We start from the raw sequence: 17,491 nt of genomic DNA, 5'->3' as shown, positions 1-17,491 counted from the left end.
AAACACCTGAAAACCTCTGGCTCTAGGCATTCATGTTTATATATTTGCAAAATAGAACTGCTTTCAGAATCATAGAAAAATGTTCCTCAGCTACAATCATCACATTCAGTTACAATAAACTTTCATATAATAAACCCAACATACAAAATTTACAAGCCCCTACCCACAAAAGTGTAACCGATGGAGTAAGCTGGAAGTAGTCAAAACGCTGTGAATTGTGATCCGAAATGGAGATCCATCAGGAAGGACCAGCCAAGGCCAAATAGAAGCGGAATCAAACACGGGTGTTTGAGAAATGAAAGAGCGACAATCACAACCAGGGTCCATGGACATGATGGAGGGCTCTGTCAGAGAGCAAAATTCCCGACACAAGATTTTGGATCAACCGGCATACTTGTTAGACACACACAACTTTCCTTTCCTTTCCTGATGCCGGTGAACAAGAGAGCGCGTGATCCAAACGATCAGGGATCAGGCATTGATCTCGGAATTGCACTGATGCTCTCGGCTGCAGCTTCTCCGGCCCCAGAACATGCTCGAGCAACTCGTTTTCTCCAGCCTCACGCCCTCCATCTTGTCCGGGTCTGCGGATGTCGGTTGCGCGTGTTGGGGGGCCCCACCCTGCGTTTCAGACTCTTGGGGCTCACAAGATGCACATGGTCCATCACTACAAGTGCACAAAGGCATGGCAACAGAAGGAAACGGACTGCACGTGACAGGGCACAGAAGGTCTGAGGAAACTGAAGCAACACGATTTTTCCGTATCTCTGTCATGGAGGCCGGCGTTGTTCGGTCTGCTTCACAAGGATGAAGCATGCACGGGGTACACAGACTCAGGGAAAGATGCATTTTCATTTCCTTTTCCGGATATCCAGGTAACTTAACGAAAGAGATTATGCTGTGGCGACACAAAGGGCAGGGAATGGAACCGGGTGGCCCTTGCACCTCAGAAGTAACGTTGCTTGTTGAGCAAAGATAAAGTGCACATCTTACACAAAGCTCGTGCCCACAACCTGAAAATACAGATATACAAACATTTTTAAGTTAGAATTAAAATATTATAGCAGTTCAGGAGAATTAGACCATTATTCTAAATCACACGACAGTTCTAACAGTGTCTCGAGAAACAGACAAAAACAGATGCTACTTTTTGGCAGTATCAGTTCATTCATTAATCCTCTCCACTTGCCTTTTTATTACTTTCCCAAACAACATACCACACTTATATATTTACCAGATACTTAGTTCCAAGTCGTTTAATTTGTTTTCACCCAAGAAACCACTAATTAACTGGAAGCAACATTTGGGAAGACAACTGGAAAAATCACACACAGCACAGCACACTCTTAAAGTTCGCATCTATGAAAGATAATGCAGTGAATCAAGAAAGAAAACCATACACTTAGAACCGATAAAAAATGAACAGTGGAATAGAATTTTGTATTGACTTCATAAGGCCATCTACTCCACCAGGTCAAAACAAAGTTGGGCAAAAACACATTTTGAACCCCACGCAATACCTGTCCAGTATATATGATCTAACTAGGTGCATTGGCAACAGGCATTATAGGGCATGAGATGTTTCAACAGTAGCTACAATAAAAGATGCTGGACAGGAAATATGTCATGTTGTAAAATTGATGAAAATGTGGGTTGGACAAATTTTACTTGAATAAAACAAGGAGATCATTTGTAGTCAAGGAGGTATCCAAGGAGTAAAACCAGTGTAGTCAAAGGCAAGCGCTTTGCTTGCCCATGCACTCAGATGACTCAAGGCTCCATGGAAGCACCTCATCTACCTCTAGGTGAGGAGGCTTCAATTAGGAAATGCCTAGGCGATTGCCTAGGATGAGGCAACAAGTGTCAAAGAAGTTGATGATAAATATGGGTAGGACAAATCTTACTTGAATAAAACAAGGAGAGCATTTGTAGTCAAGGAGGTATCCAAGGAGTAAAACCAGTGCAGTCAAAGGCAACCACTTCGCTTGCCTATGCACTTGGTTGACTCAAGGCTCCATGGAAGAGCACCTTATCTACCTCTAGGGGAGGTGGCTTCAATGAGGAGATGCTTGGGCGATAGCCTAGGATGAGGCAACAAGTGTTGAAGATCTTCGCCTAGGCGTAGAGCAAAGTAAAGAAATTTAGCCCTAAAAATCGAAAGAGGTGTGAAAAGACAGAAGCAGAAATAAAGCCGAAAATAGAAGCAAAATGGAAAAGAAAGGAGATCACTGTTCAGTCATTACTACTGTTCACATGATCTCCAAAATTTGTCTTCTCAATTTCTTCCCTCCTCTCTACTTTTATAGTTGAAAAGTCACCATGACATAAATCACAAGAAAGCAACCCAGAGAAGTATTGCCACAATAGGTCAGCCAGGGCTCGCCAAGGGCTTCCCGCGTGTGAAGTCAGTCACTGGTGAACCCATAGCATGTGATGATATGTGGTTAGCCTTCCAAGTTGTTGTACTTCACCAGCAGGCTCGTCAGTTGTACGCGCTCCCTCTAAAAGCCATCCCTCTGTCTCGTTCTCCGTTTGGTTTGGTATTTGTGGCCTAGTGGCGCGTCGTACACTGAATCTCTATGTTTCTTTCTTTGGAATTCTGTGGGTTGCTTTCTTTGGGCTTATAAATGGGCTATTGATGATATTATATAACATAATTAGTTTAGTTTCTGTTCATTGTTTATTTGCTTTATAATAAGTTACATTTTTTATTTTTATTTTTTTAGTATTGTTACTACTGCTACAACAAATGGCTTATGAATCAATTTCTTTAAGTGGAAGTTGAGTTGGAAAAAAGATCCAGCTTGGACTTGTAACTTTTTGCAAGACCGCTAGATGTTTGTTTGAACATTATCCATTTTTTCAAGACCCCAAAGTTATTTGTGTGAACATTATTAAAAGAATTTATAGTTGAGAGTACTGTAGAAGTTTTATATACATTATCTGAGTATCTTTTTTTATGTTCAACATGTTCATTAATTTTTTGTCAATTTGTCAATTTGGCATCAAGCTTGGCTCAGGCAAGGGCTTTTTTGGGCACATCAGGAAATGTAATGTCATAGTGCCTTAAGGACACCTTTCGCCTCTAAGTACCTTGAATATATAAATGTCACATATCATTCACAGGGAGGAGACGTGTTTCTAAGTTATTTCCCAAATATTGAGCCCATCAAATTTGATCCATATTTTTTCAATAGAAAGATTTCCTGATCAATCATGATCGTGATAATGAATATATAATGAAATAACCACAGGATAACAAAAACCCTAACATAAGAGTAGCTACATAAGAAAGGTGAGATGAATGAATAACGGGGCATAAAAAAGTCACTTGCAAATGACAATTTCATGACAGGTTAAAGATGTGAGTCATGGAATAAATTCATGGATGATAGCCCAGATGGTTTGATGGCACATGAATTGATGGCAATTAGTGAAGTGCGGTCAAGGTCACAAAGTGTCAAGAGACAAGCACCTTACAACCACCCAATCATGAATCAAGAAACAAAGCAACCCATTTGAATATTCAATGCCTAGGATTTATGGGCATCCATGAATAAAATCAGAGCTAAAAGCATGTGTTCCCCAGTGTACCTGCTCCATTAGCCATATACATGGCTTGCTACTATAGTAAGATCTTCTGCAATTCCCATCTGAACCAAGATATTGAGAAAGGAGGATTGGACAAGGTAAAGTGACAAGTGGTGTTCTAAGGTCTACCAGGAAATAAAGTTTGCATGAATGTAGATTTACTTTTCTATACTCAAGCCAGGCAACCAAATTCCAACTGCAAAATAAAATTGTATTTCAAGGATGTATACATTCCCTAGCTAGAACCCTAGCTAGAACAGGTAGTAAACCCCTTTGTCAATGAACCATGGACCTTTATATGTACTACGTAGTATGGTTGACACACATTCATTGATCAGTCTGCAGCTTTAGTATAGGGCAAGACACATGGGTATTGATACATGTACAAACACAGACAAGATCCAGATATAGAATATGGCAATTTAGAAATGAAAAAGTGCAAGGACACAACAGCAATACAGCAAAATGTGAACTGTACAAAATTTATATTAGTTAAGTGTAATATATATAGACTACCAAAACCATAGAAAGTATTGCACTAAATCAAACATTAAAAATATACCACTTAATTCATAAATATCACACATAAAAGTTATACTTCTGGCATACCATTACAGTACAACTGCAAAATAAGTCATATTCAAAAGTACATAAAGGCACAAGTTAAAGAAGATTATCATCCAATACATCATTGAAATCGTGAAGGGAAAAATAGATAACATCCAATATTCATCACACACACACCAAAAAATAATAAAATAAGAGCAAGCGAGTAAGCATTTCCAAATTTCATCTAGGCCCAAGTTCAACCAAGCTATAACATTAAACATACCACGTGGTGGTGTCAAGCACATATTATTGCATGCCCAATGAGCATCTGATAAAGCACCAAAAGGAAGAAGGTAGAAGCAATGTTTGAATGAAAGATTATTAAAAGGAAAGAAGAAGAACAGCAAAGGAAGAGAGATCCTAGAAGAATTCTCAGATAACTTGAATTCAATAAGCACTAATCCAATATTCTAAGATTCTAAATAATGCTCACAACCAAGAACCAAGTCCTATTTAATTGCAATTATCCAAGTTTTAATTAGAATAAAATACACAATTAAATCCCAACTCCTATCTCCAAGGAAACCAAAATTCTAAATCCTTCAAACTCTTTAATATCCATTGTGCTCTCCAGCATAGAACTGTGCTTCACAAATGTCGATGTCTGATGCATGTCAATGATAGACACAAAACCCATTTTCGGTTGTGTGCTTCAGGTGTTGCAGTGCAGTTGTAGAATGAAAGGATCAGGAAAGTTAGGCCAGTTCGCCTGGTACTTGTGGAAAGAAAGAAATAGACATACACTTGACGATGCTCAGCTGTTTGTTAAAAGGTTCAACTTGAGCTTTTTACTAAATTGTGATGAGATATTTAGCTAAAACTCTAAAATAAAAACATTTCCCACCAAACATTTTTTCAATTAAAATCCATTTCTACTTCCACCACTAAATGTTGAAAAATAGCTGACTAAATTGTTATAATTCAGAATGATGCCAAGGTTTTTCATGGACCAACCATGACAGTAATTTGATCTAACTCTATCCAATTCCATATTGATGCCCAAAATGGAACTTTAGAAGTAATAATCTTAAATGCAGGGGTCCCTTTTAAAAGCTTAATAACTGTACTTTATTTGAGATATATGGACATTTCAGGTTAATAAAACCTCTGGGACATGACCACCATTGAAGAATATATATACCTCCCTCTTGACAATTAACATTTAATAGAGGCAAGATGGTCCAAATACATTATAAATCATGTTATGCAGTTGACAAGTTAAAATACCATTCAAAATAGTATAATTGAATTTTCTGCTTTATTTCCTTTTTATATAAAATGGCCTTAGAGCACCCCTTCAACTGAAATTCTTTAAAAAATACAGCTTTGTACTTTAGGTATGATAACACCACCAACCATCAAAAGCATTAATTCCACTAGGCAGGGGGGGTTACATAATCTCTAGTTTTCTGACGATCTCGATCCACAACCATATCTTTTCTAAAGTCATAATATTCCATCATGTCTAAGGGTTTCCTACCAAGTATTCTCCAGTCTTTCTCTACCTCTTTTGCAACAAACTTCTTTTATTTCATTTATCATTGATCTCTTACATGTCCAAACTATCTTAATCATGTCTCATGCATCTTATTTTCAATAGACACTAATCTAACCTTATTACATATAATCTCATTTCTAGTTTGATCCTTGTTTTTCTTTTTTTTTTGCACGGCTGCACATTCACCCTAACATTTTTATCTCAGTTACACTCATATGTTATGCATATTGGTACTTGATTATAGAACATTATGAGTCAGACAACATAACCATCTTATAGTTATCTGATAAATCTATCCTTCAACTTTATCGCAATTTTAAAATCACTTAAAATGCTAGACAAATTTTTCCACCTTAATCATACACTTTTTAACCCCCACATTATTTTTTTATTAACAATTCAAGTTTTCAACAAAATATCACTTAAAGACAAGTTTACCCCTCAATTTGTCTTCTTCGTTATAGTAAAAAGGATGATGTCTTGATTTTTTTGTTGTACTTTTCAACTGAAATTTGTTTAATACAATTTCACTCCTTAAGTTTTGTCACACACTAGACTCATCTTTCCATATCAAGAGACATAGGGTAACACAACGACTCCAACAATGGCTCTAAATATTGAAGGTGCTACTTGGTGTCAAGTCTTTTCTGACATTATTTATTTTTCTTTGGTAATACAAAGAAGAAGGAGGAAAAGCAATCCACACACAGCAAAGGGGACCTGAATACAGTGTAGTAGGAAAGTGAGATCTACTGAGAGATTGTCATGACCCAAGATTCCATAGAAGGGCATTATAGTAATAGACTTAGCAAGTTGTTAGGAGATATTTTATAATGCTGTTACAGCACATGGATTCTGTTATTTTTGTTAGAAGAAGACTATAAAAGGCTGTTGGTAGGAGAAGGGAAAAAAAGGTTGAATGAATGAAAATCTTATTTCTATCTCTCTCTCTTAATTCTCCTTCCCCTCTCCCGTCTCTCCCTCTCGTTCTTCTTTCCCCTGTCTTCTATTCTTCTGTTTCTCCCCCCTTCTTCTTCTGATTTTCCCCCTCATTCTTCTCATTCCTCCCCCAAACCAGGCAATTCTTGGTTCTAAACCTATCGGATCCTTCCGATTTCCGATCTAATCCTAGATTAAACCCTAGGATCATGACACAGACCACCTACAGGCAATTGACTGGAAGGGAAGTCAGTGGCTGCTTATCTACTACATGAATCCCCACTCCAGCGCTGATGTGGGATTGCAACACATTTCTTATATTATTGTTTTTTATAGTATCGTATTTGTTCTCATCTACTGAGACACTACAATTGATGAGACAAACTTTGGTTGCGAATTAGAAGTTATTTTCTTACACACTTTTTTTTGTCTAACAGAATCAATAGCTGTAATAACTTTGTTATAGTGACCTAATATATCATGAGGCAATAATAGTCTACTTATCACTTTAATTTGTTACCCCATTTCATCATTAAGATTTTTTTATTTGTGTTATTTAAAGTTTAGAGCCTGGATAACGATTTTGTCAAACATAAATTATACAAATATCCAAGAAACGATGTGATATTTTTATATTCAACTATTGGTAGCCAAAAGTTTCTATAATAGCAGTTCTAGTATCATTTTATAGAAAAAAACAAAAAAAAGAAACCATAAAACAGTCTTTCTAATGGTTATTAACCACTTGCAATGCTGCTCTATTTTATGAACTTTCCGGATGCATCACCTCTAACCTTATGTTTGGGTTAGTAATAGTTATTTATGTATAACAACTTTGTTATCCAACACTTATTTTAAAGTGCTTTCCAAAAAATTATCATTTCTCTTATATAAAATTCAAATATATATATATATATATAGAAAGCTACGAGCAAAAAATAACCCTCCCCCGACCCTCACTAAAGCAGGGAATCACGGACACCGACACTAGTGACACCCCACTCTACCAATAACTGGAACACAATTATTATTCAGTTTTATCATAATGGTAATTGGAATGGAACAATTATTCAGATCTAATCTAACATTCAGAGCTGTCATGGAAGAAACGATTTTAATATGGAAAAAACACCCAGAAAGGAAAAAAAAAAAAAAAAAACTCAAAACTTAACCACCTTGGTAAGTTCTAGATAATATTCCCCATAATCCTCACAGCCAAGGGCACTAAAATTAAATAAACAGATAGAATTACCAATGATTCACAAATTTTGAGTGATTTAAAGCAAAGGTTGGCATGCAGCAAACTATACTGTGCGGTCCAACAATGTAAAGCTGGAAGCAAAATGCATATATAGACCGAGGAAGAGAGACCTGACCTTCAGCTGCAATTGTACATGCTCTCTCCAGGCAAACAGCGCAAATCTCAGCATCGTCGGAGCAGGTTGTAGAGCACTGCAAGCCACACTCTCTGCAGATAACAAATGCTCATTACATATCATTTTGGAACTGGCTATTACTTAACAAATTCTCTTCGACAAAAATTATTTCCCATCCAACAAAATTATCATCACGCAGATCAACCTGACTTTTTAAGATATTTCAATTAACACAACTAAATTATTAACTCCCAGAGAAGGTTATTGCAATTTCACGTCGAAAGATAACAATGTAGCTGTAAAAGAATTCTAAAACCTCCATTGTCCCAATGTCATCCTTCACCACAACAGTCTCTTCTTCTTCCTCTCAAGTACCCGTTGTTCCTAGTTCTAACGGACATTCGGTTATGATGTTCATAAGCAGAAGAGGAAAAGATGATTATCTTAATGTTGAAGCCCCTAAATCAAATTCAACAGATTCGAAGTACAAGACATGGAAGGCAAAAAAAAATATGGCAATGTCATGACTGGTTAATTCCATGACTACTACTAGTGAAGTCGGAGTAAATTTCATTCTCCACAAGATGGCACAAAAGAATGCCACGAAGGAGAAGTATTCCGGCCCTAAAGACACATTAAATCGGAGTAAATTTTATCCTTCATAAGACGGCACAAGAAATCTAGGATGTCGCAAAGGAGAAGTATTCCAATACTAAAAACGCAGTAGAGAAATTGTCAATGAGACCTCTCGAACACCCAATATTTTAGTTGTCTAACTAAAACATTGGCAGCAACTCGACATGTTCAAAGTAACCTAAATAGATAGGCACTTCATAAAAAGAAAAATTAAATGTGGATTTCCTATATGCCAAGGATCTATTGAAGACTAGCTACTGAAAACTCAGTTTGAAGATGTAAAGATCCAAATTGGGCTTCCTTAATATTTACAGCCTAGCTTGAAGGGGTATGTAGAAAACCGTGTATAAGAAATAGATATAGTTAGGTAATTAGGCAAACTATAGGGACAAATTTTCATTCATTATATATTTATTTATTTTTTAAATGGCAATTTTTTCTGTAACTATCACCATATGAGCAATTACTATTCGTGCATAAATTTGTTCAATCCAAATAATAAAGTGATGAGTTTTTCTGTCTAAAATCAACACCAAAAGTTACTTAACTATAAAAAAAGAGCAAATCCCAACTATAAAAAGAGCATTCCATTGCCATTTTTCAATCAGTCTGAGGCACAAACAACTTTGATACAATTGGTGATTCAAATATTTTGGAAATCAGAAACTTGCAAAGATAACAATTAACAATGCAACAAAATTAAGTTAAAAATGAAATTTCCGATTACAATAGGGTTTGAGCAAATAGGATTAACTCTTTGACACTTGAGTTCAGTTAACACCACTCATCTCCATATGTGTTGCAGCAATTATTATATTATGTTGTTATTGCGAAAATAATATACTACCAAAAAGAAAGGAAATTGGCAAAAGAGACAATTGACTTGAACGATCAACCAAGTCACCAACTCATTACTAAAGTTCAGTTAGATGCTACCAGATTAAAATATATTTCAATTGAATCTTTATTAAGTGGGCTCAAAAGAAGACTGATTATTAATTTCAAGTATTGCATTTTCAGCTAGAGGCCTGCCTTCAGAAATGTGTAGGCGACTAAAATCTGTCTATTCCATGGATCAACCTTACTACCGTATCATCTTACATCTTCACTTATCTTTTCAAACAAGAATCACACTATCTAGCTTTTATCAATTGTGTCTGTTTCATTTTCTCATTCAACCAAATTTCAAAATTCATCCAATTGCCATTAATATTCTAAGAAATGAGTTTTTCTAGTCCATTGCATTAAGAAAAGAAAGGGAGAAAATAGAAAAATAAAATATTTGTTCAAATATGTAGAAAATCATGTAATTACAATTTTGAATTTAAGTGTACAGTTAATTTTATCTTTAGGTGACAGTTTCTCCTTCCTTAACCGACTTTATATGGGCAGTTTTTTTCTTGTAATTTATATATATATATATATATATATGTTTGACCAAATGAGATAGAGAGTTTAGATATATACATATATATATAGAGAAAGAGAGAGAGCAGAAAAAAAAAAAAAAAAAAACACTGTCATCGTCGGTCACTGCCCATCTCCTTCATCTTCGCCTGCCATTGCCGCAACCACAGCAGCAACTGTCACCATCACCCTTAACCACAATCACAACCGTCACCATCGAAGGGATAACCGACCATAGTCACAAAGTTGCATCCGAGAAAGCGAAGGGTCGCAGAACAGAGATCGACAGGGAAGACAAAAGGGGTTGTAGCACAAAACTCGGACAGCCATTGCTGTTGTCTAAGAGGATGAAAGGGTGCAACACAAAGCCGCACTTCGACATCAAATACGGTAGATGTAGGCAGTTGGTCGCAAGTCGAGAGTCACATCAGTCCTCCTCACAGAGAAAACGGACGATCGCTCAAACCAAAAAAGGCAAAGAGGACCTCCAAGAAGTCTCACGTCAAGGTATTTGCCGACATCGCCAAATACCCTAAGAGGGTGATTCGCAAGGACTCGGCCAAGAAAAGCCAAGAAGTCTCGCATCAAGGTGTTCATCAAACTCATCAATACCAATAAAATAAATCTATTATCAGTGAAGTGTCATGCACTAAGGGTAATTAGAAGGGCTATAATGTAATTAGTTATATTAGTTTGTTAGAAGATATTTGGGTGTTTGTTAGGAGCACATGGGTGCTGTTAGAAATTAGTTAGGGAGCTAGCTAAGGCCTATAAAAAGGCCCATTGTAAGAAGAGAGGGTATGCTGAAAATTATTGAATTGAATATCTGATTCTCTCTCATTTTCTCTGTACTTCTCTCCCTCATTTCTCTCTACATCCTTCCCCCATTTCTGTCCAAATATCCCTCTAAACTTTCTTTTCTAAGTTCTACTCAATCGGATTCTTTCGATTGCCAATCCAGCCCCGTTATGAACCCTAGGTTCATGACAATTGGTATCAGAGCAGCCCATCCTTAGCTGTGGTATTGATTCAAGTTTCGACAGTGATACGAGTTGAATTTGAAGTAAAAATCCAAGTGGCGCAGCAGGTATGGGATCGGAATTGGAGAGACCTTGAAGGTGGAAGCGTGAATTGCTTCAGATTAGGTTGTTGACTTGAAGGTGTAACAGCAGGGTGATTTGTTGCTGTTTTCCGAGTTGCTGTAGTTGATCAAGAAGGTGAGGCGAGTGCAGGAGACTTTGCAACAAACGAGCTAGAAGGCGGAATCGGATCCGTTGCTTAGTTGTTCAGTTTGCTGGAGTTTGGAAATTCTTAGCGTCTGATCCACAGTCGCTACGGGTGACCCTCGAAAATTGATTCTGAAGCACGGGGTGGAACATTGGCTGCTAATTGAGGCTGAAAGTGGAACGCGAAGCAAACCCAGCGAAATTCCGATAAATTACGTGACCGAACAAGTGGTCCAATCCAAACGGACGGTGATTGGGTGAGGCGAGCACAAGCAAGCAAATCCGATCCAAACAGTTAACGTTTCGAGGGGATCGGAGTTCGTTGGAGGGTGAAGAGTGAGACGGATTTGAAAGGTGAACTCGAGGAGTGCGGGGGGTCCTCCAACCATTAGTCGGTGATTGGGTTATTCGATTCCAGGCGATCTTAAGGCGCGATTCTGAAGCAAGGACAGTAGTGGTGTCAAGGGCCGTTGCAAATCTGGATGGACAGCAAATGGGTTGAGCTGATGATTTGATTTTTGGATATTGTTGCAGACGTGGTTGTTCGAACAGGAAAAGCGAAGAGCCCCGGCCAATTCCGTGAACATCTTTAGCCTTCAATTCCAGCGGCTTGTGTAAATTATAGCTGTTCTAGTGGCTGGATCCAAGTCGTTGTGTGTGTTAGAAGCAAGCAAACCCAGGCGATCTTGGTTGTTGCTTCTTAGCAACAGATCTCGGCCACCACCCAACTTCCGATCCCTCTTACTGCCGCTAAATTTTGTGGGGTCTCAGCCAAATATAAGAGGCTAAAGTCCAAGATTGCTTGGGTGGTAGGAGGTGGACGAACAGTTCTGGCCCAGATCGAGAAGGTTAAGGCAACTTGTCTGTGGCTCCGGGGAAGGGATTGAGCAACGAATCAGTGAAGAGGAATTCCGCATGTGGTAATTCCAATCAAATCCTAGGCTGCTAGTAAGGTAAACAAAGGGTAATTTCAACTTTGAATTGGGTAACTTTGTTTGAATTGGAGAGGTGAAGAAGAGCAGTATGTATATAGCTCCTTGGACTTCAAAGTATACTGTTGGTGAAAAATCAGCCATGGAAAGCAGTGCATACATGAAGAAAAATGCTTCATTTTCAGCCGGAATGGAGCCTCAATGGCAGCCAAAGGAAGCTGCATTTCAGTGGGGTGTCCTACTCGTGAAGCTAGGGGGGGCAGTGCATACATGGAGCATATGAGCCTTCAATTGCAGCAGAAGAAAGCTTCCTTTTTAGTTGGAATGGAGCCTCAATGGCACCCAAAGAAGGCTGCATTTTCAGTTGACCAGCAGCATCAAACATGGGGAAAGGATTTTGAGAAGGAGATTAGCCAAGTTGACAAGGAAACAAGAAGTGTAATACAAGAAGAGTGCAAGGAATTCGGTCGAATGTTCCGTGAGAAGCTGCAAGAGTTTGCAATGATATTAATTAAGAAGTATCATTACAATTTTCCGGTGGAATATTTTGATGATTATCATGGAAGTTTTAACAAGGAGGAATTCCTTGGAGCGGAGCAGCCGAAGGAGGAGACAAGATTACGAACATCCGATTCACTGCCTACTCTAGACTTTGGGCAGAAAAAGAAGCATTCTGATAGGGCAACAGATCAAAAGGAGCCTTCAGATCTTTTTGAAGAAGAAATAATATCCCAAGATGCATCTACTAAAAGGCTGCAAGGAAATTTTAGGGAAGCAATTGATGAAGTGATAGAGGAGGCCAAAGCCAACTTGTTACCCCCAGTAGCTAGTGCAGGGGCAGAAGGGTTTGGGATTGCTCTAGATCACAAGTTTGTGGAAAATGGGACAGCATTGGATCAGACAAATCAGACTAAAGAACCGGCCATTGGTGTGGATGATGGTGCTGAAGCCTTTCCTCAAATTTTAGACTTATCAAAATTTGAGGAACAATCACATTCGGAACAAAATATGGATTTGACTTGGGTTAAAATAGGCAACGAGAAGGTGAAGACAGCACTAGCTGGAGGAAAACTAAGGGATATAGCGGAAGGAATCGAAGGGTTTGCTGAAGAAAACAAAACTATCGCTGATGTGTTGGTTTTTGCTCCTATTAGAAAATCCAAGTTGCTGTCTAACATATGGAAGGATGATTTGTTGGCTGAAATTGAAGTTGCACCAGCTCCTAAGGCTAATGCTCACAAGCAGCCTTGGTATGAGTGTCCAAGGCAAATCTGCAATCTTCCATTGCTGCATTTCGAGGATGCTGATGATATCTTTCAATTTGCAGCTGTGGTGCACCATGGAGGTGTAGGAACAACTGCTGCTGGTATTGAATTTGAACTCTATCAACTTGCTCCTATTGAAGTTCTAGGCCGAATTACGACAGGGATTGATCTTGGATACTTGAGAACGAGGAAGAAGAAAAGGCCTAAAAGGACAAGAAAAGAAAGAAAGAAAAATCAGATAGAAAAGGCGGGCATTGGATAAAGAAGCAATGGCTAGGTGGTAATAAGTTTCTTGAGGACAATAAATATTTCAAGGAGGGGAAATTGTCATGTACTAAGGGTAATTAGAAGGGCAGTAATGTAATTAGTTATATTAGTTTGTTAGGAGATATTTGGGTGTTTGTTAGGAGCACATGGGTGCTGTTAGAAATTAGTTAGGGAGCTAGCTAAGGCCTATAAAAAGGCCCATTGTAAGAAGAGAGGGTATGCTGAAAATTATTGAATTGAATATCTGATTCTCTCTCATTTTCTCTGTACTTCTCTCCCTCATTTCTCTCTACATCCATCCCCCATTTCTGTCCAAATATCCCTCTAAACTTTCTTTTCTAAGTTCTACTCAATCGGATTCTTTCGATTGCCAATCCAGCCCCGTTATGAACCCTAGGTTCATGACATGAAGACACAGGAAGTCGAAATAAATGTCATCCTCCACACGATGACACGAGATCTGGGATGATACAAAGGCGAAGTATTCCGACCCTAAAGACACAAGAAGTCAAAGTAAATGTCATCCTCCACAAGATGACACAAGAGATATGGGATGCCACAAAGGAGAAGTAGTCCAACCCTAAAGACACATCAAGTCGGAGTAAATTTCATCCTCCACAAGACGGCACAAAAAGTCTAGAATTTCACAAAGGAGACTTATTTCGACATTGAGGACACAGCAGAGGTATTGTCAATGAGACCTCTCAATTACCCAATATCTTAGTCGTCTAACTAGATATTGGCAACAACTCAACATGTTCAAAATGACCTAAATAGACAGTCACTTCATAAAGAAAAATTGAAGGTGGACGAGGATATATCAAAAACTCAGCTTGAGGATATATCAAAGACTCAGGGGATTCCTAGTTATAGCTTGAAATGCTTTAACAAAACAATATCCAGAAGCACTAAAGAATTACCTTTCACCTCTGGTACATAAATGAAAAACATATTCTCCTGAATCAATAATGGGAAACATAACTCATATACCACTAGCAAACTTAGATGTGGTTATTGAAAGTACCTTGCTATATTAAGAACGCTCATTAGAGGCAAGGATAAATAATTAGAAGGAGGAAACACTGGTATCAATGAATCAGAATTAGGTGAAAGCAGAGGCTCCAGCCAATGACGCTCCCACATCCGGGCAACATCAATAGGAAGCCACCTACAAGAATAAACGAATTCTAAGACATACAAAAAATAAATGATGATTACATTTTTATAAAATAATAATTAAACAAATCAGCCTAACACTGGAAATGAGGAAAATCATATTACCCATTGCAATTTAATGTCAACCGACTGGCTCCTTTTGCAAGCAGGATCTGTAGATACAAGAACACAGTTATTTCAACCTAACTATTCTTGCAATTGTCAAGAAACCATTGACACAGAAAAGCACTCACCTGACAGCATTTTAAATTTCCCCCACAAGCAGCATAATGCAAAGGGGTGCTTCCAGCTCCTATAAGGCAATACATCATATTGTTGTCGCAAACAAAAATTAGACCACAAATAAGACAAGCTTTGAGTCTCACAAAACTGACATACCAATCAAATCCATTGATGTCCCGTAATGAAATGTCACAGACGAGACATTTGCATTAAGATCAAGTAAGAGTTGTACACAATCAAAATACCCATTCAATGCAGCCATATGAAGAGCAGTAATACCACCATCAGCAGCCTTGTTCACAAACTTGGACAGTGCACTGCATTCAGGGAGTAAAAGTATAGGAATAAATAAAGAACAGAAAATGATCAATACCAGTAACTAGGTCCAAACTAAAATGACCCAGATGCTCAGCACCTACAACTTATTCTTCAAAAAACCAATATTCATAAATATCCAGCACAAAATTTTGCCCACTAACTCAGATAAGGCTAGCTGAATGCTACATGTAGCTGGGCATAAGTTGTTCATACACTTTTAGGCAGTGGAATTTATTGTCGTGCTTAACAAGCACTTCTAATAAACAGAGGAAACAAGAGGAATAGCTTATCTGCTCAGTTCAGCTATGGAAACCTCACTACAAAATCCAGTTGATTATTTGGTCTATTAAGGATCATATTGACAGCACACCATCTTCGGAGCTGTCTGTTCTTGCCACCTGAATTTACATCCTTCTAAGTTTTCCTCCATCCTTGCAGCACACTTTTATAATGTCATTCCTCCTCCAGGGGCACCAATACTATTATTCCTTCATACTTGGCACCACATCTTAAATATTTTACTCAGGTTAACATGTTTTAACTTATCGAGTCAAAAAGACAAATGAGAATAAATAAAAGAAAAAAAGAATAAAACACCTTTGGTCATTTTTGCTCTTTGTATTTGAACTATCACCTCCTTCACTGTTCGCTGGAGCATTCATGGTTTCAAAAGGAGCACTCGGGACAAAGTCAGCCACCACCAGTCTTAAGCATCTAACATGCCCATGTACAGCTGCAAAATGGAGAGCTGTTCTTCCACTGAGATAATCTGCCCTCGTTACCTGAAAAGAGTGAGTGAAATATGTGATAAATTAATTTCTTCGGAGTCAATCCAAAGGTGAGAATATAGAAAAGTGACAAAAGGCCTTGTAAAGCAGTGGTACAAACTGTGATGGTCTCTTCATCAGAAGAGATCACAGTATCAATTTCAATCCCCAGTTACAGTTTGATCATAAAACTCATTATAGTAGAAGACGAGGTAAGAGGCAAACTCACATTGCATTTGAAGAGAAGGAGAGTCTGAACAACTTCCCAGTGCCCATACCGACATGCTTGCATCAATGCGGTCTTCAAAACATTATCCCAAAACAATTCAGCAATTAAATTCAACACAGATCCACCGATAAATAAACTCTGTTTTCTTCAAAGCCGTGAAATCACAGAATCAAACACAAAAATGATCATAACCCCCAATCAAATCAAATTCAAAAATCGAGGATCATCAAACTCTGGGTCACAAACAAAAGAACAGAGAAACCAGAAGAGAAAAACGCCCGAGATCTCGCACCTGACCGCAGTAATTTCTGGAATTCACGTCGGCTCCGTTGTCGAGCAACAAGGCAACGATGTCGTTGTGGCCTTTAGCCGCCGCGAAGTGGAGCGGCGAGTTGAGGCCGCCGAAGGTGGAGTACTTGGCGAGGCAAGGGTTGCAGTCGAGCAACATCTTCGCCTCCACTAAATCGCCGTCTCTCGCCGCCGACACCAGCCTCTCTCCCGATGCCGAGCATCCGAACGAATTCCCCATCTCTCTCTCCCTCTCTCTCTTTCTCTGTATCTATTCTTGTTCGAGTCAATTAGGTCAAATGTAGGTGATATATATATGTGCGTGTGTGTCAGTGTGTATAGAGAGAGAGAGAGAGAGAGAGAGAGAGAGAGAGAGAGGTGTGTGCGTAGAAGCTACAGAGACACTCGCATCTGTTTGTGAGTTTGGTGGATGTCTCCTTGGCTTTCGGTTTGTTTTTGGTTTGAGGAAACAAAAATGAAGAAGAAAAGGAAAGTGTGCGGGGGTGAGTGTGGTAGCGATTGTCAATTGACAGCTTTTGCTTTGCCTTATCTGCCCTCTCTTCGTCTTTGTCTCTGTCTCTGTGCCCTCCAATTTTTCTGTATTTTTTATTTTTTATTTTTATGTTAAGTCCAAATTTTATTTTTTAAAAAAAAAATTGATATCCTTACTAACTTAATGCACGAAAATAAATAATTTTTTATGGTATTTATTTCCTCAATTCCCCAATTAAATTTATTCCCCAGT

General features: G+C 38.4%; 1 protein-coding gene across 1 annotated transcript; it reads right to left on the bottom strand.

Moving 5' to 3' along the window:
• Positions 1-15: 15 nt before the first annotated feature.
• Positions 16-17,264, bottom strand: LOC127797418 (E3 ubiquitin-protein ligase XBAT33). The gene is made up of 9 exons (XM_052330297.1): positions 16,751-17,264; positions 16,459-16,530; positions 16,060-16,244; positions 15,301-15,461; positions 15,156-15,214; positions 15,028-15,074; positions 14,771-14,914; positions 8,014-8,105; positions 16-1,013 (listed from the first exon to the last, which is right to left on the bottom strand). The coding sequence occupies exons 1-9, from the start codon at positions 16,985-16,987 to the stop codon at positions 472-474; spliced, it is 1,539 nt and encodes a 512-aa protein (XP_052186257.1). The 5' UTR covers positions 16,988-17,264; the 3' UTR covers positions 16-471.
• Between the last annotated feature and the right edge of the window lie 227 nt (positions 17,265-17,491).

Source organism: Diospyros lotus, chromosome 3, assembly GCF_014633365.1.
Source record: "Diospyros lotus cultivar Yz01 chromosome 3, ASM1463336v1, whole genome shotgun sequence".
Taxonomy (NCBI): Eukaryota; Viridiplantae; Streptophyta; class Magnoliopsida; order Ericales; family Ebenaceae; genus Diospyros; species Diospyros lotus.
Note: the sequence above shows the minus strand (reverse complement) of the source record. Positions and strands in the feature narration are given on the sequence as shown.

Bases quoted from the DNA above. Each gene is read 5' to 3' on its own strand.
- LOC127797418 (XM_052330297.1), bottom strand. From the start codon at position 16,987: ATGGGGAATTCGTTCGGATGCTCGGCATCGGGAGAGAGGCTGGTGTCG. The intron at 16,245-16,458 runs GTGAGTTTGCCT...CACTCTTTTCAG, and splicing joins TCCTTCTCTTCAAATGCAAT to GTAACGAGGGCAGATTATCT. The intron at 14,915-15,027 runs GTAATATGATTT...TTATTCTTGTAG, and splicing joins TTGACATTAAATTGCAATGG to GTGGCTTCCTATTGATGTTG.